The sequence below is a fragment of the Grammomys surdaster genome, unplaced genomic scaffold (genome assembly GCF_004785775.1).
Source record: "Grammomys surdaster isolate TR1022 unplaced genomic scaffold, NIH_TR_1.0 126113, whole genome shotgun sequence".
NCBI classification, from domain to species: domain Eukaryota; kingdom Metazoa; phylum Chordata; class Mammalia; order Rodentia; family Muridae; genus Grammomys; species Grammomys surdaster.
In genome coordinates this window covers 7,836,509-7,861,506 of record NW_021620921.1, presented here as the reverse complement: position 1 = coordinate 7,861,506, position 24,998 = coordinate 7,836,509, and the positions used below count along the sequence as shown (strand labels likewise).

The 24,998-nt window shown below is 36.6% G+C and overlaps 1 protein-coding gene across 1 annotated transcript in view; it reads left to right on the top strand.

Annotated features, from left to right (window-relative positions):
* The window catches only part of Senp6 (SUMO specific peptidase 6), a 61,320-nt gene extending 44,697 nt beyond the window's left edge, over positions 1 to 16,623 (top strand). Inside the window, exons 17-24 of the mRNA XM_028756220.1 lie at positions 2,315 to 2,434; positions 4,511 to 4,603; positions 8,425 to 8,849; positions 11,288 to 11,391; positions 13,439 to 13,527; positions 14,606 to 14,674; positions 14,775 to 14,925; positions 16,095 to 16,623. Coding sequence (XP_028612053.1) covers positions 2,315 to 2,434; positions 4,511 to 4,603; positions 8,425 to 8,849; positions 11,288 to 11,391; positions 13,439 to 13,527; positions 14,606 to 14,674; positions 14,775 to 14,925; positions 16,095 to 16,304 — 1,261 coding nt within the window. The 3' untranslated portion in view covers positions 16,305 to 16,623. The remainder of the gene's footprint in view (positions 1 to 2,314; positions 2,435 to 4,510; positions 4,604 to 8,424; positions 8,850 to 11,287; positions 11,392 to 13,438; positions 13,528 to 14,605; positions 14,675 to 14,774; positions 14,926 to 16,094) is intronic.
* The last annotated feature ends 8,375 nt before the right edge of the window (positions 16,624 to 24,998 follow it).

Below are 24,998 nucleotides of genomic sequence, written 5' to 3'. Positions count from 1 at the left end.
GTGAAATAAAAGGATATTTTTAGAAGTGAAATAAAAAACAATGAGTTTTTCTCATTGTTCTGTGAGGGTTTTTTGTTTGTTTCTTTGTTTGTTTTAAGATTTAATTTTATTTTTATTTGTGTGTGTGTGCAGACATGTATGTGCACAGGTACCTATCAAAGCCAGGAGAGTGTCCCAGATCTCCTAGAGCTGGAGTTATGGGGCCTTGTGAACTACCCAAGTAGTTGGTTGGACCTTTGGTGGAAGAGTGGAAAATACCTTCAATTGCTGATCTCTCTCCAACTTTTTGTTTTACTTGTTTGAGAAAGGATTTAGGGGCTGGAGAGATAGTTCTGTTTTGGGCATCAAACTCAGGTTGTCAGGCTCCATTCATGCCTCTATTTGCTGAGCCATGTTGATAGCTCAGAAGAGGTTGTCTTTGTGTGAGTTTGTGTGTGTGTGTGTGTGTGTGTGTGCGTGTGCACGCGCGCGCGTGTGCACACACGAGTGTGCTTGTGGTTTTTTTTTTTTCTTGTATTTTGGGAGACAGGAAGACCTTGCAATGTTAGCCAAGCTAGTCTCTGATTCACAGCAATCCTCCTGTTTCAGCTCTTCCAAATGTTGGTATTACAAATAGGGACTATCACACCTGGCTCGTCAGCTTTCTTAACCCACAAATACCTTATCCTCACCCCTTTTGAATTGTACCTTTATTTATTTAATTCAAATTTTGGAATTTTTGAAAGTCTTGCTCTGTAGTATAGTCTGCCTGGCATTGAACTTGGACTATAGCCTAAACAACCCCAGAAATTTCTACTTTCCTATCTCCTCTCGAGCATGAAAGAATATAGTCACGAACAACAATGCCCAATTCAGTTAAGTTTTCAAAAGTAGCCTTTGGCCAGCAAGAGCAGTATGGTTTTCCTTTCAGGTGTAGTTCCAGTCTTCTAGCTAGTTTACTTTGTATTCTGTTAGGAATATTATTGCAGAAATGAATAACTGATTCAAGTGTTGAGGGGATGATCTTTTATTTTATAATGCCTTTCGTAGGGCCCCTTCAGTTGCCTCAGTATAAGAGTTCTTTTAGGCTGTATCCTTTTTATTAAAGCTTGTGCTATGGGCCAGAGAGAGAGCTCAGCAGGTGGTGATGCACCATGCCAGCCTGCTGACCTGACTTTGATCCCCAGAAGCCACAATGGGAAGAAAGCACAGACTCAGCAAAGTTGTCGCCACATACATGTTTTGGCATCCATGTTGCTCCCCTCCAGACACATAGTAGTAGTAACAGTAGTACTAGTAGTAGCAATAATAGTGATGATGATAATAATAATAATGATGATGATGATGATAGTAAGTTGCTTTTTTTAAAAAAGTGAGCTTTGAAATTATCAAATAGTATAAAATAAAAGGCCTTTGAGACGAACAGACCTAACTATTTTGTATTTTTGTGTAAGGTTTCATAAGACTTTCATACTATCTTATCAAGAGAATATGGCCATAAACCTGATTCACCTAACTTCAGTGACAATTTGAAACATTATTAAATCTATTAAATTATAATTTCCCTTTGCAATATAAGGGATCATGGATGTTTGTTTATATAAGTCTCCAGCACAGTCACAAGAAAAACACGAATGCTTACGTTAAAAGATTTATTCACTGCAGGACCCAATATCAGCCAAGAGTACTTTCTTCCCAGTACCCCTCATGCAAGTCTGTTCCGCATTCCACTTCCCCTTTCCTTTTGAGAAGGGGAAGCCCCTCTCTGGTGGATCCTTAAATTTTTTTTTCATGTGTTTGCATGTTTGTGTGCTATGTGCATACTGGGAGCTAGACTTACAGATGGCTGTGTGCTCTAGCCTCCAAATCCAGATCTCGGCAGAGCAGCACATGCTCTTACTGCTGAGCCAGCCCTTCAGCCCCAAGACTAGCTTCTTATTCTACATTGTATTCTTGAAATTCTTCTTCATTGTCCTGTTTATGGCAGCAATTTCTTCTGCTGAGTATCATATGTTTTATTTTTGCATTCATTAGTAAATTAATTCTGCCAATTTTTTACAGTTTTGACTAATGCTTCTATGAATGTTTCTATAAAATATTTCTGTATACTTATTTTTCTGACTTAGAGTGTATTTTAAAACATATCTTTCAAGTCATAGTTTTAATTCTAAAAAAGACAATTCTTTAAATTGTCTAAAATGTTTTGGTGACTAATACATCTAGTACATTAAGTAAACTTCATTTCCTAGACAGTGATTATAGTGACCAAATAAATGACTGTTTGCATATCAAGTGAACTGTGATTGATAATCTGGGGTTTTTTTCCTTAAAATAGATACTTGGTGCTTGAAAAACTGAAGAAAGAAGAAGCTGACCGAATTCATATATTTAGTTCTTTTTTCTATAAACGCCTTAATCAGAGAGAGAGGAGAAATTCCGAGACAAGTAATCTTTCGTAAGTCAGATTCTTAACAATTCCTTTAGTACATTATGCCTTAGTACCCATGGGTATTAGTTCCCCATCTCACATGAGATATCAAGATGTTCATGTCCTGTGGGTGAAATGCTGTGTAGTATATTGCATTTGACCTGTATATATTCTCTCACATACATTATCTCTAGCTTACCTGTAATGTGGTGTAAATATTAGATATCTGTGAAGCTGTGTTCTTCAGTGGGTGATGACAAGGAGAAGCATGTGTCTGACTGTGTCTTATGACTAGACTTTTCCTCAAAAATATTTTCTCAATATTTGAATTCATGAATGAAAAATGAAGGGCCTATGATGATAATTAAAAACAAAATTCCAACCAAAGCCCCACAGTATTTACATTCTTGTTTCTTGAGTCTTCCACGAGGAATAGCACACAGCTCAGGTTCATTTATTCTGTATGGATATGTATGTATGTATGTATGTATGTATGTATGTATGTATGTATACTTTTAGCTGCCCTGATATAATCTTGCACTAGTTTTAAGGGGATAACTTTTTTTAAAAAGTCGTTTTACTTTTGTTGAGCAACATCTTTTATTTATGTTTGTCTCTCAAAATATTATCATTAGTTACATCCTGGTAACTTCAGAATACCTAGAATTCAGAGGCTGTAGGGTCTAATACCTAGAACAGTGGAGCCCAAATAGGACTCATATGTATTTCTTAGATGTGTGATGAAACTATCGCTGTTGTGCTTTGTTTTAAAGTGTTCCTTCAGTGATGCTGAGACAGGAAACTTGAACCTTTTGTTTTGTTTTGTTTTGTTTTTTGGAGTTTTTGTTTTGTTTTGTTTTGTTTTGTTTTGGGTTTTGTTCTCTTTGGGGACTGGGGACTGAGCCAGAGCCTTGACTTGGCTTATACTAGGCAAACTTGTGCTCCCTACCACTGAGCTTCTTTCCAGCCCTTAATCTGTACTTTCATTTTGGTCTTGGTTCTCTTTATTTTTTTTTTCTTTTTGAGTCAAGGTTTCTCTGTGTAGCCCTGGCTGTCCTGGAACCACTCTGTAGGCCAGGCTTTCCTGGAACTTTCAGAGATCCGCCTACTTCTGCCTCCTGAGAGCTGAAATTAAAGGTGTGTGCTACCACTGCCTGACATTTAATCTGTACCTTTAATAAGCTCTTAGGATGATTGTTTTCAGAAAAATTGTGGAAATTCTAATCTTCTATCATACCTGAATTCTTTACAGTTCCTCTCTATATAATGCTCGCATTCAGATCTTATTCTTGGCTTCAGTTGATCAAAAGATTCAAGAGTTGACACATCACCTTGTAACAACACTTGAGCTGGGGTTGCTATGCCAAATATAAATTATATTTTCCACTATTTAAGAATTATCCTAATTTTTTTTATCATAGACTTGAAATAGATTTTTGACCACAGTTCATAATTTATGGTAATAATTTTTGCTTTGTTTATTTTCAAATAGTTCATATTTTACTTGATCCCTTCCTTTCACCTCCCAGTAAATCATGCTTCATTAATTATGTCAGTATAGTTCCTAATAGCAACACTGCACCAGTTAAACAGTAGAGGCAAAGAGAAATTCAGCCAGGAGAAGCACCGAAGCTCCCAAGACTGTTGTGAAATGAATTAAAGACCCTTCCCTGCAGTTCAATGATGAGGTTTCATGCTTTCCCTTCCTGACTTCATCTAAGATATTCTGTTCATGAGTCTGGAGTGATAGCTCAATAAACAGCACTTAACTGCTCTTGCACAGGACTAGGGTTTGGTTCCCATCTTGAAATGGCAGCATATGTCAATCTGTTACTCCAGTTCTTGGGTACCCAGTGCCCTCTTCTGACTTGAGGAAGCACATGAAGCACATGTGTGATGCATATACATATAGGCAAAACACTCATACATATAAAATTAATATATATATATATATTTTTTTAAGATAACATGTCCTTTCTTCAACTTGTTAAAACATCAAGTGAAACTGTTTGAGGTGTTACAGATGAATCCTCTAATCATAAGTCGCTGCATATAAGCTATAACTGTGATGACACTTGAAGGTGATTGATCTCTTTCTTACAGGATACAACAAAAACGGCATGGGAGAGTAAAAACGTGGACCCGACATGTAGATATTTTTGAGAAGGATTTTATTTTTGTACCCCTTAATGAAGCGTGAGTAAAATTCTATGTGAATGTGATGATACAGTCTTTTTAAAACAAAGGATTTGTTTTAAAACATCTTTCTGAAATTTGTTCTAGGTATTAAAAATACTGTTGAAAGAAACATAGTTTTCTACTGAATCATAAGAGTTTTACAGAATATATTAGATAGCTTATTCTAATTTTGTTTTATTGGTCAAAGTACAAGAAAGTCATTTTTAAAAAATGATGCTTGCCGGGTGGTGGTGGCGCACACCTTTAATCCCAGCACTTGGGAGGCAGAGACAGGCGGATTTCTGAGTTCGAGGCCAGCCTGGTCTACAGAGTGAGTTCCAGGACAGCCAGAACTACACAGAGAAACCCTGTCTCGAAAAACCCAAAAAAAAAAAAAAAAAAAAAAATGATGCTTGTGTGATGCAAGATCGTCTATGGAGATTACCTTGCTTAGTAGGGATCTTCAGTTTAAAACTCATATTTAACAGTAAAGGAGAAGGTGGCTGGGTACATGGTCACTTAACTGAAAGCCGTGCTGTTAGAAACCTCCTTGTAAGTGCATCAGGAGGGATGATCTGACACTTCTCTATGATTCCCCAGTGACTCTGACAGTGTGGATAGATCATACAGCTTGATCATGTGATTAAGAGTTGAGAAGTTGTGTTTCTTTCTTTGCTTTTATTTTAAAGAACCCATTTGAAAGAAATGGGTCACTGATTGTGGTCTTGGGTGAGTCTGAGATAGAGGTAATCTGTGTGAGTAAAAAGTAGCATTCTTGTTTGGCTAAAGGTTTTTGTTTTCTGGCATGCACAGTGACATAGTATTGTACTCTGCTTCAACAAATTAAGAAATGCCTTAACTTTGTGCCATTTTCCTCTCTTTATGATTGGAGTAATTAATGTTGACTGAAATTAGTATAGTGTAGGGCTGTTTCTATGCAAACATGTACTCATTATCCATTCTTCTTTCTATAAAGCAAATTCACTTTGTAATATGAGCAAGTTTTTTTTTCAAATGTTTTAGTTTGAAAAGGATCACTTCAACACAATAATTTGAGGTTCATTTGAACAAATATAGTAGAATCCTCTCTTAAAATAGATAATAAATACTATGTTTTGGGGTTTCAGTAGCAGGCTGCTTGGCTAGGTTTTGGAAGGCCCTCAGTTCTATTCCCAGCACTAGTGTGTGTGTGTGTGTGTGTGTGTGTGTGTGTGTGTGTGTAAGCTCATCTCTTAAGTCAGAGCATCAGTTATAGCTTTAAAGCACAACTTATTTGAGACTGAATTTTTTATGCATCGTATAATAAAATTAATAACTTTAAATTTATTCTGCATAAAATAAGGTTTCTTAAAATTTATCATATAAAGTAACATAAGCTCCTTAAGAGAAAAGAGGAAAGTTGCTTACAAGAAAAGAATTATAAAGGTGTTAAGTTGAAATATAATTTAGGTCATATATAATTTAGGGCCACTATGATCACTATCTATGTCAATAGACATCAATATGACAAACAAGTGGTGGAGAACCAGCAGAGTTGGGGGCCAGTGCAGGATTCTCCACCTATGAGTTGATGGAAAACAGTCTGTAAATTTCTACTCTTTTTTTTTTTTTTTTTTTTTAAGAAGTTAAAGCCACATTACTAGATAGGCCAGCCACCATTGTTGTATCATCTTCATTTTAGTAATGATGGGGGGTTTTTTGGTTTTTGGTTTTTGTTTTGGTTTGGTTTTGGTTTTTTTGGGGGGGGTGGAGAATAGAGTCTTCATATGTAGACCTGACTGGCCTGGCGTGCACGCTGTCTCTCGCTGTCTCTCTCTCTCTCTCTCTCTCTCTCTCTCTCTCTCTCTCTCTGTCTCTGTCTCTGTCTCTGTCTCTGTCTCTGTCTCTCCCCCCCCCCCAAACTCCTTGATCCACCTCTGCCTCCTGAGTGCTGGGATTGAAAGTATGAGTGACCATACCCAGCTTGATGTTATTTTTTTTAAAGATTTATTCTTATTTTATATGTATGAGTGTTTGCTTTCATTTATGTACACCATTGGTGCCCTTGGAGGTCAGAAGAGAGTACCAGATCCCCTAGAACTGGAGTTTAAAATGTCTGTAAAATGCCATTGGGTGCTGGGACCTGAACCCTTGGTTCTCAGCCAGAGTGTAGTATGTGTTCCTTAGCCAGTGAACCATCTCTCTAACCTCATGATGCTGATTTTCTTTAAGCCCTGTATTCTTGAGGTTAGAAGTGATCATACGCCTCATCATTGTCCTTAAAGTTAGTAGAAAAAAAGGCATTTTGCCTAGTTTTTAAGTGAGGCAACAGAAAATGTGTGATGTCTCATACTGGCATGAATAGAGTTTGGTAGAGCTGTGAAGTCTCACACATTGTGTGAGAACACTCACTGCGTTGCATCATATTTCATAAATACTGCTTTTCAAGATTTCATGTAGTCCATGCTGTCCTCAAACTTGATATGTAGCTACAGATGACCTTGAACCTTAGGTCCTGCTTCCTCCCAAGTGTTAACCCATGCCTGCTTATAGCATCAGTGTTTGAAACACACTTTTCAACACTTTATCATTTTTAAAACTGAGGTGGAACTTAGGGTATCTTTTGTTTTACATATTGAAATGAAGATGTTGACATACTGTTAGTTCTGCTTTATCCTGACTTAAAACCATTGTATACTAATAACTAATTCTTAGGAATAGGAAAGAAGTATTCATCCATCTGTCCTTTTGATTTGTTTGTGGGTTGGTTTTTTTTGTTTGTTTGTTTGGGGTTTGTGGGTTTGTTTTTTTTTGTTATTTTGTCTATTTTTTGAGACAGAGCCTCACTCGGTAGCTTTGGCTTGCCTAGGATGTGCTATATAGACCAGGCTGGTCTCAAACTTATAGAGATCGGCCTCCCTCTGTTGCCTTAGTGCATCGCCCCACCTAGTGCCCTTTGACCTTTTTGATACTGAAAACAAAATAAGTCTTTATGATCTTTGTAGTGAATATTTTCGGAAGAAGAGACAATACTGTTACTAATACTGCCTTGGGAGTCATCTAATACATAGAGAAATAACAATACAAAATTACCTAATGATGTTCAGGTTAGGGCTATAGCTCAATGGTAGGGTACTACCTAACATGCCTAGCCTAACATGGCCAAGGCCTTGGGTTTGATCCCTAGCAATGGGGGAAAAATGTTTTCTATTGAAGGAATATTTTCTGAGCATCTTACTACATGACAGACATTATACTCACCTAATAAGTCCTCTTCATCTATGGCCTGTTCATTGCATACTCTGGTTAGTAAATAATATTAATGAGTGTTAGGCTACATAGCTTTCATTTTCTAGTGAGCTATATTATTGATAGCTGTAATACCTGAAATAGCAACGTGAACTTGATAGCTAGAACTCCTTACTAATACTTGAGATTTTTATAACAATAACTAGATTAGATATGCTGTTTCCATTTAATATTAATGTATTCACATTTCAACATAACATAAAATTAAGGATTAGGTATATAGTTTTTAATAATAAGCCTTTTTTTTAACCAAAAGAGGTATGATGAAAAATTTGAATGGATTCTGTAAATGAAAATATGCAGATGATTGTTTTCAAGAATGAATTTAATACTCTTATAATAATAATTAGGTACATACTCCGACAGCCTCCCAAAAATTAGTAGACATTTTAGTATGCTAGCTACTGACAAAAAGCAAATAAGAATAGTTATAAGCAATATAAGAATTTTAAAAGATCACAAACTTGTGAAAACCATTTCAATTGATAGTTATTGACAACCATGATGAGCTTTTCCAATGATATGTTCAGTAGTGTTGTTTGTTTTTACAGTGCACATTGGTTTTTGGCTGTTGTTTGTTTCCCTGGTTTGGAAAAACCAAAATATGAACCTAATCCTCATTATCATGAAAATGCAGTCATGCAAAAAACTTCAAGTGCAGAGGACAGTTATGTTTCTTCTGCCAGTGAGATGGATGCTTGTTCACAGAACTCTGCTGCCAAGCCTGTGATTAAGAAGATGCTAAATAGAAAGCATTGCTTAGCTGTGACTGATTCGAGTGCTGCACAGGAAGAAAGGGAGCCTTGTTACCGGAGAAACTCATACGGCATGAAGTGTAGTATGAAAAAAAAAAATCATACTGTCAATGAAGATGAAGAAGCAAGTAACGGAGAGTCTGCGTGCCAGGACATTTCTCACAGAACTGAAAGTGAGAATGGCCTCCAGGATGAATGCTTCAGTTCTGCACATCATCCAGGTACGTAAAGTAGAATTGTTGAGGTTATGTATTCTCTCTTGTCAGACTTACCAAGGTAAAATTTACTTACGATAACATTAACTCATTTTATGGATGTTACTTAAGTTTTATTAATGTATTCAGTCATGTAATCAGTATGACAACCAACATTTAGAATCATTATTCAAAAAAACTCTCCTAGTGTCTCTTGTGCAGCTGATCTCATCTCTTTACTGCTGGAAGCAGAACTAGCATCTCTAATCTGAAATTGATGGTGCCACTGAAAACTTCTTGTGTAACAAGTTGTAGGCACGTTAAAATTGTTATATACAGTGGTCTATATAAGATGTATGTGAAAAGTAATTTTTGTACTTTTGAGTTTCATCTTGATTTCACAACTCAAAATTCAAAGGAAAAATAAATCTTAAAATTTATAATTCTGCCCCAAATATATTAAGAGCTTTCTAATCTGGATAATCTTCTCAGTTTTCAAATTGGTGTATTGAGTTCAAATGGCCAAAGGCAAAAGTAAAGTTTTCTCCTTCAAACAAAGAGGTTCTATAGAAAAAGGGTACTTCTGTAGTGCCTTTTTAGGTCCCTTTAGCTCTATGAATTGGTTCTCATTTCTATAATTAGAAACTATCGTTTTTAGCCCCTTAAACAGAAATCTAAAGGTTATGGTCAAAACTCGTTGATATCAAGTAACTTTCCTCCAACCAGCAAGTTCTCCATGTGCTGCCTTCAGCATTATCCTAGTCAGGGTTACTATTGCTGGGACAGTACACCATGAACAAAAGCAACTGGCAGAGGAAAGGGTTCATTTGGCTGGCTTATACAGCCACATCACTGTTGATTATTTGAAAAGTCAGGAATTCAAGCAGAACAGGGACCTGGAGACAGGAGCAATGCAGAATCCTTGAAGTGCTGCTTACTACTTTGCTCCTCATGGCTTACTCAGCCTGCTTTATTTTACCCAGGACCACCAGTCAGGGATTGCCCCACCCGCAATGTGTTGGGCCTTCCCACATTAATCACTAGTTTAAAAATGCTCTACATGAATACCAGCAGCCCAATTTTAGAAGGCATTTTATTTTTCAGTTAAGCTTTCCTCCTCTCAGATAACTATCACTTGTGTCAAATTGATATTGAGCTAGCCAGTGCAAGCATTATTCAATGTAGATGTACATCAAAACATCTTATTCTACCTTGTGTTTGTAGGGTAACCTCTTAGGTTTATTGCTGAGTATCAAACCCAGGGCCCCCCACTCTACCACTGAGCTACAATCTCTAACCCCAAGAATGTGTCAGTTAAAAAGCTTATGTGTTCCATAGTACTCAGTGTAGTTCTGCCTTGCAGACATTAAACTGTGCATAGACCTGTAAGTTTTTGTGGGATAAACTAGGCTATAGAAAAAAAAAGTTGAAGTAATGCAAAATTGAATATAATGAACATATTATGGTGTTCTACCAATTTGTGTTGGTGAATTAGGAGTTGGCATGGTAATACAAGCTTCTAATCCTATCACTTAAGAAGTAGAGAACAGAAGGATTAGAAATACATAACAAGGTCAAGGTCAGCCTGGTTTATGTTCATGCCCTGTCTCAATAAAACTAAATAAGGCAAGGGCATAGGGAGGAGACGTTGCTGAGCTTTGGTGAGGATGTTTTGCTATACTCAGCTTCATAAGGTCCTGTACTCATGAGATGAAATGGAAAGGAAAAAATAGAACAAGAAGAACAAGATTGTTAAAAGCCAAACAGATCAAATCTTGGTCTAGGTTTTTTTTCCAGTCTAGTTCATTAGGATACAGTTAAGGAAAATAGGTAAACAAGCAAGTTTTTAACCTGTAATTCTTTCAGTGTGAATATTTTAATTCTTAATTAAAATTAATAAACTAAATACTTGTATGAAATCTCCAGAACCTGAATATGTATAGAGTAATGATTGATTGCTTAGGGTTTCAGCAGTAGAAGACAAAAGGTAGGGGAATATAGAAATAGAACAGTCTTAATATGAGATTTCTTCCTGAGGCTTTGAAATGATTGTAATGGTGGAGCTCAATGGTGGAGCTCAATGGTGGAGGGCTTGCCTAGCATTTATGAGGCCCTGGGTTCAGTCCCCAGCACCACACAAAAGATGACTTCAAAAACAACGTTGTGATGGTTGACAGTTGCCCATTCTTGTGAATGTATGACTGTTTCTGAGTATTTGTGGAAGGTTGGTTTCAGCCCCACTCCCTACTGAAAGAGTAAAACCATGGATGCTTACTTTCCTTACATATAAAATGGGATAGTATTCCTATATGGTGTGTTTGTATCTTTCCAAAGACTCTAAAACATCTCTAGATTATGTATATCATCATATTTGTTGTCATTTTTTACTAGCATTTGTTTCAGTATTCTATCCTATGGGTCATAGGCATGGGGTTTTTATCATACAATGTTTCCTGTTGCTACAGATGCCTTAAGCAAAATCAGACTAAACTATGGGGATCAGTCAGCAGACAGTGGAAAACTACTTGAAGATGAGCTCATTGACTTCTCAGAAGATCAGGATGACCCGGTAAAATCAGATGATTTGTTACAGAACCTGAGAACCAGCAATGGAGGCAATGTTGCTTCTGGATTTGGGCTCTATTTAAAAATGAAACCAGTTTTCCAGTTAGAAGGTCCCGGGATACATTCTTTAGTGTTGGTATTGAAACTGTGATGTAGGCATTGAAATCTAATACTACCTGAGATCAAGTTTTAATACAAAGTTTATTTCTTGCACTGGGGACTGTATAGCTCAGTGGTAGAGAACTTGTTTTCTCTATACTTAGCCCTTAGTTCAATGTCCAGCATTGAATAAAAGAAAAAATTAATAATGGTTTCTTTCAAAATATTTATGATGTGAGATGCAAGTGGTAAAATTTTCAATTATGTAGTACACATAATTATAGTACACATAAGAATGGTAAAATTACCATTTTTTCCACTTTCCATTATCTTTTTTCTCACTCAGTGAATATTTTCTTGTTTTCCAATTTAATGTACATGCATTATAAAAACAAACAATATTTAGTTAACATTATCATAGGCAAATTATACTGTTTTTGGATTTCATTTGCCCTAACAAATATCATAAACACTTAATATAAATTATAGTTTTTTGTTTTTTATTGAATATTTTATTTATATTTCAGATGTAATCCCCTTTCCCCACCCATCCCCCCCCTCCTGCTTCTATGAGGATATGTCCCCACCCACCCTTCCACTCCCACCTCCCCACCCTCAAATTCCCCCACACTGGGGCATTCAGCCGTCACTGGACCAAGGACTTCCTCTCCCACCTATGCCTGACACTGTCATCCTCCCCTACATATACAGCTGGAGCCATGGGTCCCTCCCTATGTGCTCCCAGGCTGGTGGTTTAGACCCTGAGAGCTCTGGTTGGTTGGTATAGTTGTTCTCCCCATGGGGCCGCAAACCCTTTCAGCTCCTTCTGTCTTACTCTAACTCCTCCATTGGGAACTCCATGATCAGTTCAACGGTTAGCTGTGCATCTGCCTCTGTATATTATATATCTATTTATAATATATATAATATAATTTATAATTTATATACATATAAATTATAGTTTTGAAGATAGTTTATTTATGAGAAAAGTTTATGAGAAACTTAATTTTTTAAAAATTTTCTTTCTAGAAACTTATTTGTTTATTTATTTTGTGTAGGGGATACATTTGCATACCACAGTGTGCTTGTGGGAGTCAGCACAATTGCAGGAGTCTTTTCCTTTCACCATGTGGGTCCTTGAGAGCAAACTGATTTCTGATTTTTAATATCAAGACAAACTTTCAGTTTACATAGTACTGAAGAAACTTCATACTTTATGCTGCACAGTGTATTTTGTGTGTTATCCCATACTTGATAGCGTATAGCTATAAGACACTCAGATGAACTGCCGGAACCACAGGCGACTAAGAATTCAGTATATGCTGTGACTGTAAACCATTGGACCTCAGTATCCCTATTTGAAGATGTAGGCTGAGGTCTGTTTAAGATTTTGGAGTTTTTTGCAGAAGTTTTTTTACATTTAAACTATTTATAGAGACTTTACCTGATAGCAATATAATATAAATATCAGAAATTTGAAACAAATTTGTGAGCACTGCTCTTCACCTTAGATTGGGATGCTTGTTTGGTGGAAAAGAAAATAGCATTTTCCAGGTATATATTTATAAACCAAGGAATAATTCAAAAATGACTTTTATAAGATTAAGTGGAAAGGAAAAACTATAGCATAAATCTATCTTCGCCATATGTAAACACCTGAAAGCTCATCCCAACACAAAAATGCCTTTAGTGTTGTCAGGCTGGTGAGATGGCTTAGTGGGCAAAGCACTTGCTGCACACACTGACAACCTTCCTGACCTCCACATGCACACATACAATAACAATGAATAAACGAAGTCGAGTAACAGGCTGAGTTGTCCGGGTCAGTTCTGTTCCTGGATTAAAAGTGTTGCTACTTTGTTGGAAGGAATTTTATCACCTGCAGTGTTGTTTATTTAGATGATTAGTAGATGCTTAATAATTAACCACTTCTGTATATCTATCTTTTATAGGATGATAGCAGCGATGATGGACTCCTTGCTGATGAAAACTACAGTTCAGAAATAGGACAGTGGCATTTAAAGCCTACTGTCTGTAAACAGTAAGCACTGACTACACCCTCAAACCTCTATGATTCTTCTTTTCTTTTCTTTTCTTTTTTTATTAGAGTTCTAGAATAGAATGCATCAGAATAATTCTTGCTTAAGGAGACTTGACAAGTGCTCTCAGGGTCAGGGGAAAGTGGATATCCTATCTAGAGATCCAACAGGGGCCATTTCTGTTTCCCTCTTCACAGTTCTCCCCATGTGCTCCCACAGATGCATGCACACCTTCATAGTGAACCATTATTATGTTGTATATTATGGTTTTTTTTTTTTTTTGAGGAGCGAGAACATTGTATGTCAAAACAGTGATGTGCACTGGACAGTTGTGCTAGTTTCATAAGTACTTTAAGAGGTCAGAGGTGACTGAAGGCAGTCTTGCCCTGCAGACTTTATGTCCTACTTAGAGACTCACTTGGAACCCTCATAGTCAGATTTGACAGATTCTAAGAAAGGACATTCAGATTTGCAACCTGCCATGCTTCGTATCCTAGAGAGTTCCTTATTTATTTGCATTTACAACATACTTCTACAGAATTAAAATTAGAATATTAGCTCTGAGCTACATAAAATGTTCTAAAATAAAATCTTGCCTAAAAACTATATTATGTCATAAACTAATTCTCGTGGTTACCTGTTTGGTTTTTTGTAATGGGGTATAATGAGGCTATTAGAGGCCGGTGAGATAGGCAGCAGGTAAGGACATTTACTGCCAAGCCTGATGACCTGAGTCTAATGATTCCCAGAACCTGTGTTGTGGAAGGCAAGAGCCAGCCCCCCTTCAAGTTGTCCTTCCATATGCATGCCATGGCACATACATGTGCATACGTGCTCACACACAATACTTAACTTTTATTGGCTTCCATTTTTATTTTGCTGGAGTTTCATTACTACTCTGTAATGTAGTGTTTAATGTTACCATAGATATCTAGATTTCCTATGTCTGTAAAGTTTGCTTTCCCCACTTAAGTATTCACTATAACCAAAGAAGTTTTCGAAGTTTTTAATCTTATTAATACGCTATTTTTAGTTTTCTTGTGCATGTGTAACATTTTAATTCGTATTTTTGTCCTGTAGACCTTGTATCCTACTTATGGACTCACTCAGAGGCCCTTCTCGGTCAAATGTTGTCAAAATTCTAAGAGAGTAAGTTCAAAACTATACCCCAGCTGTTTGATGTGCTGTAGCTGAAGTAGAAAGTCTACTTACATGAGTGTGTATTCTTGGTACATGTGTGTTGTTGTAGGTATTTAGAAGTGGAATGGGAGGTTAAAAAAGGAAGCAAAAGGAGCTTTTCCAAAGATGTTATGAAAGGGTCCAACCCAAAAGTCCCACAACAGAACAACTTCAGTGACTGTGGTGTGTATGTATTGCAGTATGTAGAGAGCTTTTTTGAGGTGAGTCTCATTTTGTCGTATCTGGTGAAATAACGAAATATGTATTTGATTTTTCATGTGATTAAAAACAGTAAGAAAATAATTCATAAAAATGACTTTAAGGAACAAAAATTCCCAAATTAGAGATCTTTAAAAATATAACAATATAACACTACTATAATCATTGACTACCACCACAGGCTTGTTGATCAGAGATGACCAGCCTGTCGTAGTTTAGCTCACCTGTGATCCCTGCTGCTTCACTGTCTCCGTACACACAGTCACCTCTGAAGTCTCATCCCTACCCTCCAGCCCTTTCCACTCTTCCTCCTTCACTCTCATCCTGCAGCCTGGCTCTCTACATACTTCTCTTACATACTCTTTACATTCTCTTGACTCCTTAATCACTGCTCACTAAATGAGCAGCTTAATTAAAAATGAGCAGTTTAATTAAAAAGAGACCAAGTCTCTTTTTAGCACTTAAAGTCACGTGTGTACATTCCTGCGTTCCTGCCACCGCTTTCAAGTCCAGTACTAGTGTTCTTCTGAGATGCTCTTCATAGCGGGTTACTCTCATCAGGTTTGTATTTAGTGGCTCCCTGTTGTTGAGCCAAAGACAGAACCCCTCTTGTGAGCATCAGCCAGTTGGAAGTCACTCTGTTCCTTAGTGTGCCATGTCTCCTAAATGCTTCTGTCATTCTTTGGCTGACTAACATCTACTCACTCTCCAGGTTAGCCTTAAACATCAGACCAATGGGGTTATTCTCATTACACATCATACTTTTCTGTTATGTTTGCCAAGATCAGCTTTCTTTTTATATAGTATGGTGCTGTCATTCTTTGCTTTAGTAGGGCCTGAAAGTGAATACTTGTGTTTCCTGGTGTGGAGACTCCTATAGTTCTCAGTTCTAGTGCTGTACAAACAACAATAAACCATTTGTAAACTTGTTTGCTTCTGCTAAAGTGAACTTTATTGCAGAAAGGGAGTATAGGCAGAACTCTTCCCAGTAACTGTAGTTTGCCAGCCTCTACTCCAGGCCAGGACTCTTTATCTCCAGTGCCCGACTCAGTACCCTGCTCATGGACTGTGACAATGACGAGATAATGATATTTAACTTTTGAGTGTTGTACTGAAACAAGAATGTCCCCATTATAATTTTCTAATAGACATTTAATCTTTTTATTTTCAGAATCCAATACTAAATTTTGAGCTCCCTATGAATTTGGTGAACTGGTTTCCTCCCCCCAGAATGAAAACAAAAAGAGAAGAAATCCGAAATATCATTCTGAAGCTGCAGGAGGAGCAGAGTAAAGAGAAGCAGCTACTGAAGGACACCTCCTCAGCAGAGCTGTCCTTAGGGGAGGGAGCAGAGCAGTACGCCAGCAGTGTCTCGGAGTGATGAGGAGGCTGGGCATGGAAGGGCCTCCCTTCCAAGGGTCACAGCATTCACTTTCGGACTGCAGACTGTAGACTGTAAAGAGCTGAAGTGCTCACTACTCAGAGACTTGGGGTGATAAAGCCTGTAAAAATGTCATAAGTGATTTCCAAAGGAGTGTGTATTAAGTAAAAGTCTGTAAATATGTTAATGAGGCCAACTTTTCCAACATTTATAATTATTTTTTTCACTTTTAGGAAGCCTTTGTTATGTATTTTCTGTTAATAGTACTAAAACTGCAACTTTAAACACAAATAAATAAAATATTTATAGGAGGAAATTATTAGTTTGATATTCTCTTTAGTGAACTTGCATAATTCCTCAGTGTGATTTTATTTCATGGGAATACAAGTATCTTATGATTTTTTTTTTTAAACCTTTGTTCTAAAATACTCAAAAATGTCAAAATACAATTGTGAAAGACATTTTGAACTAAAAATGCATCTTTATATGCTTGCATAGCAAGAAAAATTAATGTCTTTTCAATTCATGCTCTTTTGTCTGTTCACAAAACCCCCAAAGTATAATAGCTATTAATAATTTTATACAAATACTTAAACACCATTAGGAGCAATCAAAGACAATGCGCCTTGACTTCTGCTAGTGAAGTGTCACTGCACCAGTATACCCTCTGCAACTCAGGTGAAAGCTATCCTGGCAAGTGCATCTTGAATCTCAAATATCCAATATTACCTTTGCAGTTCATCTTACAGTATGCTGCAGCCTGAATGATAGAACTAGTTACAAACATTTTTAATCTATGTGAACATGGGATTTCAAATAGGATTTTATTTTATGTATCTTCTGCTATTTTTCATTATTTTGTTCTCATTATTTTGATGAAGTACCAGACTTTTTGCTTGATTTTTTTTTTCTGAGTAAATTATGTTAAAATGCAATTATGCTCTTTAATTGCATAGTGCAACAGAAGCTCTTATTTTCAGTTTTCTATTTAAGTTGAGAAGATACGGTGTTGGGCCTGTAGTTCAATGATAGAGTACGGATTTAACATGCGGAGGCCCCTTAATAATACCATGTAGCAAATAAAATACAAAAATGTGAAGCTTTAGATGCTACATTTGTAATTCATGTAGAGTTCTCACTTGTGTATGTAGAAACTATGAATGGTATATATTTCGAGTTAAGTTTAAGACTTAAAATATGTATTTTAAGCCATTTTTGTTACTGAAATTTTAAGTGCCCATACAACAACAACCATAAAAAGTTGAGAATAAAAGGCCATTTTTTTTTCTGCAAATACTTTATTTTTAATGTGGCTGTCTCTGGCACTGTGAGCCACAATTTAGACTGTTAATGTGTTTAGTAAAGTATTGGGAAAGGTTTTAAGTGTGTGAGAATGTTAACAAAAAGCTTGACTCTAGTGACCACTGAATTTAGTTTAAGGAAAAGTCACCTTAGTGCTAGCAATCATGTTTTCTTTTTTTACTTTGACCTATTTTAGCTTTCTAACTTCTGATTATTTCTTTTTAGTAAGACTTTATAGCTGCTAGGCCATATAATTAGCTCAGATATGTTTTCTAATTTAATTTAGTTAGATTTTAATTTAATTTGATTAGAAAAGTTCTCTAAATTGTATTTCTAACTGAAAAATGTCAGTATGCTTTTATTCTCTACTGAAGTTAAGACCAAGGAAAGGGAATTTAAAACCTTAATAGAGCCTATAAACGAGATTGGCAAGCTTTGTTCTTTAAATGGACTTTATTTTGCCAAAATTTTAAGAAACTGGAATAGTTATTGTAAGGACCAGGTATACTAACTAGCACAGACCATTTAATACCAGCTGCTCAGGGGCCTGAGGTACTTGACCACTTGAGTCTGGCAATTAAAGGTCAGCCCAAAATATAGTGAGACACTGTCTCAAACAAAACAGAGTATTTTAAAATGATTGTGTTGGTTTTGTTCTTGGTAGCTATATTTTATAGTGTTAGGTAACTTCTGATACGATAAAGTTATAAATTGTTTCCTGGGCTAATTCTGGTCAATATTTTTTTTAATTTCAATATGAAAAATAAAAGATTGCTGTGTGTCAACTCTCTAGAGATAAAACACTTAGCTCTTTGGTGGCTTTTGTTCCACCCCTGTAAAGAAAGCTTTTTACTTCTGCTGGTTATGCTAATGCCCTTGTAACATGCACATTGAAATCTTTGGAACTGCTAGGTTATACTGCAGAACTAGACACTTTCAAGTTTGCATTTGCTTGATAATTGTGTCCTCTGGTTCTTTTATAAATAGTTTAAAGTGGAGATCCCCCTTTAAAATGTGTGCTTAGTAGAAGCTGTGAGACAGAACTTTTTCGTCAGAAACCTGTCACTTGACACCAGAACTGCATGAGGCTCTCCAGTGACTTCACTAATTAGATAGAGCTGTTGTATCGGCTTTCTTGTTGGATAGAATAACAGTTAATCATATTTAGAAGAGTTTTAGATTACTTGCCATAAAATTTGTATGTGTCTGAGCTTCTGGTAGTTGAGGAGCAAAGGAGCTGTTAACCAGTCTTATCCCTTTGGCATCACTGACTTCAGACAGCTGAGAACATGACTGGGTCAGCTCCACTCAAACCTGAAACAGTTAGCTTTTCTTTGCATGCAGCTTGTGCTTAATTGAGTCAATTAAATGTAGGTTTTATTTGAAAGCATAAAATGATTCACATTGTTTTTTGTCTCTAAAATGAATTCAGTATTTTTCTCCAAAAAGCCTAGTTGTAGTCCCTGAAGACTGTCAAGATAGAAAGTAAATAGAATACCAGTTCTCTCAAAATTACTCTTAAGACTCTGTTCACTGAGTCTGTTTTAATCAGGAGTTGATGGAATGATCTGTAGGAAAGAAATAGCCTTTTAACTGACAAGGCAGGGTGGTATTTATCTAGAGCAAAAAAGACATCAAAACTGCTCTGTGGAGTGTGGACGAGAGGTAGAAGCTTTCTGTGAAGGCAAACTGCAGACTAGTAATTCATGTCCAGGGTCAAGTGTGCAGAGCAGCTTCAAGTGAGTTAGACAGATTTCTCCACTGGACTTCTCAAAGTCTGCTGTATGGTAATTATTAAGTAAAAGCTCAGACCACCATAAACAGTTGGGCCTTATCTTCCATCCAGATCAACTAGTGTGAACAACTTAAGATGTTTTGAGAACTAACCTTCAAGAGAAGATGGTTTTGAAGCTGGTTTGAGGGTTTAAAAAAACATTTTTTTCAACAGTTGAGTTATTTAGAATTTTGAAAGTAACATGCATTGGTGAAATGAAGTTTTAAAAAAAAAACGTGAAAATAACTTTTGTAAGGAAAAGGTTATATATTGCTTTTTTCACATTAATGAGTTTTAGAGAAAAGAGAATTGATAGTTTTTGTGAAGTCGTTAGATCCCAACAAACGTATGAAAGTAGAAATCATAAAAATGGAAGTGATTTGAAAGGCTGTCTGGAGGCTCTTCCCTCTTCTCTGAACCTCTTATTGCTAGGTTGAACTTCCCCTGACTTAGAATTAAATAATAGGTGAGCTTCATACCTAAAGGCATGGCTGGTTTTTTGTTTTGGTTTTTTTTTTGGTTGGTTGTTTTTGTTTGTTTGTTTGTTTGTTTGTTTTTGTTAAAATCTGTGCAATTTTTTCTTTTGTAAGAAGGAATAGCCTTATTAACATAATTGAATATTTGAAACTTGCTGAAAGTTGTTCACATTTATAAAAAAGTTATCATCATTAGCTTTATACAGGTAACTGTAAAGGAGTTTAATTAGATTGTAAAGTGCATTAAGCATGCAGTGTTTTGAGCACCTACTGCTTAGTTAGAGGACCAAATAGACACCGTGTTCCCACTTCACAGTGTGATGGGAAATGCGTTAATCGGCTCCGTAAATGAGTGCTAGCCAAACAGTGTATATAAAGATGGTAATCTCCAGTTCTCAGGTTAGATACTTCCTGAAGGGTGATGCTGAACCACTGGTAGTAGTCTAGGGAGGAAGAGTATAAAGTCTGAAGTAGAAAAAATGATGCTTCTGCCTAAAATGATAATTGCTTCATTAATTAAACGTACTAAGTGCTGGATGTTGTTCAGAACATTTAGGATGAAAGAATTCACTTTCCTAACGATGTTAGGAGATTTGTGTACTGCTATTACTTACGGTTTATGAGACAGATAAGTCTGAAGAGAGTTTCTTGAATTCACAGCATTAAAGTCGCTAAGTTAACCTGTACTTGGTAAGATTAGGTGAGTAAGATACTGATGATTTTCTAGAGATGCACTGTTGTAGTCTTCATCTCTGAAGTGGGGTTTTAGCGGTTGCTCTGAAGTATGCTACCTTTAAATGGTGTGTAAACATTTGCATTGTTTTTTAGAATGCCTTATACAGCCGAGTTCAGTGAAGTAGATGGGAGGAGGCTAGAAGCTAGTCGTGCAAGGCCTTGTGGCCCTGTGGAAGGTCACGATCACTACAGTGAAAAGTTACGGAAGCATTTCAGAGCAGGAGTAACATGATGAAATGTGAATGCAGAGAAGATCATGGATTAATGAGAAGGGGACCAGAAGTGGTGCAGTCTCATAATGAAGACATGAGTTCCCAGCGTTAGGCATAGAATAATATGCCTGTGTGGTAGGACTGCTGGAAAGACACAGCGGTCCCATTTGAAATGTTCCTTTTAGGAACCTTCAACAAGAACACAAGGCTGTTCTGTATCCCAGTCAGAACTTGTGTTGTTTCTTAACAAATGATTCAAAGGTAGCTCAAGCATATGCTGCTTAATAGAAAAAAATGACTAACGTTAGCCATTACTAACATATCATATGTTGTAGAAGCCAGATCATTTCTAAAACTCGTGACACTACCAAAGAGATAAAGAGCGTTGATTTTTTTTTTAAAGCAAAGCTTTCTATTTTTAAATGTAAACCTCATGAAAAGAAGATGTAACATTAGAATAAAATACCAGTGTTCCTTCCCAGAAAAGACTAGATGGGTGTAACCTAAAGTAACCCATGCTTGATCTACTTGTACAAGATGTCCAAACTTGAAGCTAGCCCAGTGCTTGCTGAGTTTTAGACTCCACTCCCTGTCCCCTTCTGTCAGCTGACTGGGCCCAAGGAAAGAGCAGGCACAGGAAACAGAGTAGGAAAAAGTGGAGCAGAATTAAGGTTGAAAGTAGGCAAACAGTTTGCATATTAGAAGAAGAAGTGTGAAAATGGCAGCCTAATAAGTTATTTTAAGATGGGCTTTCTTATTTTAACCGCTTATATAAGACTGTATCTTATCAAATGAACTAGACTTTGTCTCAAAATTAATGGAAAGCATAGATATGAGTTGCCAAGCCTGGTCCTAGGTTACCAACTCTGGTGTGCAATGTAGTCCATAACTTTACAGCCCTAAAAGATTACAGGCAAAAGCACACTTGAGAACCACTGATGCGCATGACTTCTTGATGTTGCAGGAAGCCTGATGTACCGCGCATCCATCCCCACACTGGCTTGCCGAAGCACTCTATGAGCCTGTCTCCTATCTATCCTATGTGTTCTATACCTGAACTGAGGCATGTAATTAAAGTTGTGATTTTTTTTATTATACTCTGAACTTTTCTTTCCTTTTTTGTCTTTCTCTTATATCTTATTATTTTTCTAGGCATTTATATAATAAATGTATGAAAATACATTTTTTTCTTAGGAAACTAGGGTAACTTTTATAAACACTTAATAGAATCTTGTCTCCACAGTGTCTCATGGAAATTATGTAGCCTTGTCTCACTCTGTTAATCATGCTAATTTTGCCTATGCTATAGAAACATTTACACAGTCTCAGCCCTTATTCTTTGTAAGATATTTCCTTACTTTGATCGTGATAACATGTCCAGGAAAGCAAAGAAGAAGAAGGGGATCTCTGCTTATTGTTGCTCACAGACATGGGCCTGTCAGATGTAGCTTCTCCATCATCAGAGGGGGAAGGAAGCTTGTGGGTAGCATTGATACCAAGCTTCGCCCAGCAGAAGCCATTTGCTATCATTCAGTCTACATAAGTCTGCATGGTCTAGCTTCCGACTGACCAGTGAAGCTTGCTTTTACAATTTCTCCAGGAGAGAAAGGGTTGGTTGGTTGGTTGGTAGGTTGGGTTTTGTTTTTTGTTTTTGTTGTTGTTTTGATGACTTCTGTAGTAGTGGTCATCTGTTTGTAGGTTGTTAACAGTTCTTTATCTTGAAGCCTTGTATGAAAAGCTCTTTGTTGTTAGCATCTGACCTACTTTCCCATTTGTGTTGCAGATTAGGGTCTTCTTCTGTAGTGCAGAGTTTGCTGCCACAGCCTCCCAGGTACTGGTATCATAAGCCTATATAACCTATACCCAGCTACAAATGTACTTTTTTTTGATATCTCTTGTTTGTACACTTCATGCTGTATTTTCCTTAGCAGAATTTTTTTTATTTTTATATATTATTTGACTTTTCAATCTAAGCTAACTTGAGGTAGTACACATGGGCAAATATTTCTTACAAGATTTTTAAATTGTTAGTAATGAACCTGAAGTTTATTTCTGTATATGGCTTTAAGTTCTTCAACACTATCGTTTATGCCAGCACCATTTATTAAAAATCCTGTTTTACATTGAATTGTCACGTTCTCATGCTAAATTACTGAGATTTCTAAAATTCTAATGATTTCATTAAGCTAGGTACACAAAAAAAGGTGATAGATGTCTATTATTGGACAGAGAATAAGAGCTGAAACCTCATGTTAAAATGAAGCAGTCATTGTATTTTGTTCAGCAGAGTAGAAAGAAAAGAACACTAAATCAGTGAAATGTATGTTATTCCTCCTTGCTACTCATGAGTCTTTTTTTTTTTTTAAGATTTATTTATTTTATTTATATGAGTACATTGTAGCTGTCTTCAGACACACCAGACGAGGGCATTAGTTCCCATTACAGATGGTTGTGAGCTACCATGTGGTTTCTGGGAATTGAACTCAGAACTTTTGGAAGAGCAGTCACTGCTCTTAACTGCTGAGCCATCTCTCCAGCCTATGAGTCTGGTTTTTAGAAAGATAAATATAAAATAAACTTTTGAGCCTAATGAAAAAAGAAAAGAGTCATATCCAAGACACAAAGCTTGAAAATGAGACATCAACTTCTAACTCCATGACCAATTTGAAAAGCATAAGAACAGATTTAAGAAGTAAGTTTGGATCAAACCTGTGCACTTAGAGAAGATGCTGGCAAAAAATGTCAAAAGCCTGTCCCAGAAACATGTACCAAGTAGATGGATCCACTTGTTTGAACTTTGAGGGAACAGCAAATTGTTCCAGACCATAAAAGCCCTTGAAAATATTCCAGTTCACCTGTGAAACCTGTAATACAAAGTTGTAGTGAAGATGTCAAAAGGTAGGAACAGGATGAGGGTGTAGCTCCCAGCACTGGAAGGTAAGTCAGAGAGAAGACAAAATGAGAACGTAACGATGTAATAAATTGTAAAATACTTAAGATCAGTTAACTTAATCTTTAAAAAAAAATTAGGTACAGTCTTTTACAATTGTTGCAAACATACTAAGAAAACTTTGGGGGGGATGGAACATTTCCATTTGGATTTTTTATGGATTATGTATTTTTTATTTATTTATAGAGCAATAGAACAAGAAGATCAGATACTGCACCTGGATAATATATGCTGAAAATTAATTCTGACAATGAAAATTCAGAAAAATAATTGGAAAAAATTCACACTGGTGGCAAAGAATTGTAAATGAGATTACAATTAAAGCTAACATGTTGACTGTAGTTGGCAAGATAGTTCAGTGGTAGATGCACCTGCTACTAAGCTTGACAACCTGAGTTTGAACCCTAGAACTGACTTCTCTGATCTCCATGTGCATCACTTCCTCCTCACGCAAAACTTTTTTCAAAAGAAATATATGACTTGTATGAGAAGCTATATAGAATTTTATTGACAATTATAAACCATAACTACAAACAATAACCCTACAAAAACAGACAGTTTTTTCATCAGGAAGGAAACTGTAGAAATGCTAACATCCTAGCAGCAAGCCTTCGAACACAATTGCGTTTATTGATAGTAGTTTGTATTGTGCTTTTAATGAAAATTCAGATGTCATACAGGAGAACAAATACCAAAGAGGGTTTATAAAAAGAGAGGAAAGGCCAGGCTTGGCACTGGACACCTGCAATTCCAATGTGAAGGGGCCTGAGGCTGGGAGATACACGAGTTAGAGGACAGCCTGGGCCACAAGGCAAGGATTCTCTAAAGAAATTAATTGGGTAGGCAAGATGCCTTAGTTGGTAGGGGCACTTGCTAAGCTGAGTTGGACCCCTGGACACCATGTGGTGGAAAGAGAAAAACAGACTCCCACAAATTGTCCCTTGACCATACATAAACACACAGAGAAAAACATAGTAAATAAATGTTAAAAATAATGATTTGAAAAAAAGATTAAACAGAACCATAATTAACTAAAAGAGATCTTCATGTATGGTAAAGCCACTATGAATGATATATGAAATCCAAAGAGGAATATGACATGAAAAATGATAAGATGATGTGTTAAAAGGAAAGATCTAGAGTAGAGGAAACAGAGACTATACCAAAGGAGAGTTATCAACTCTACACAGCGAAGAAGTGAGGCATGGTGTGTGTGTGTGTGTGTGTGTGTGTGTGTGTGTGTGT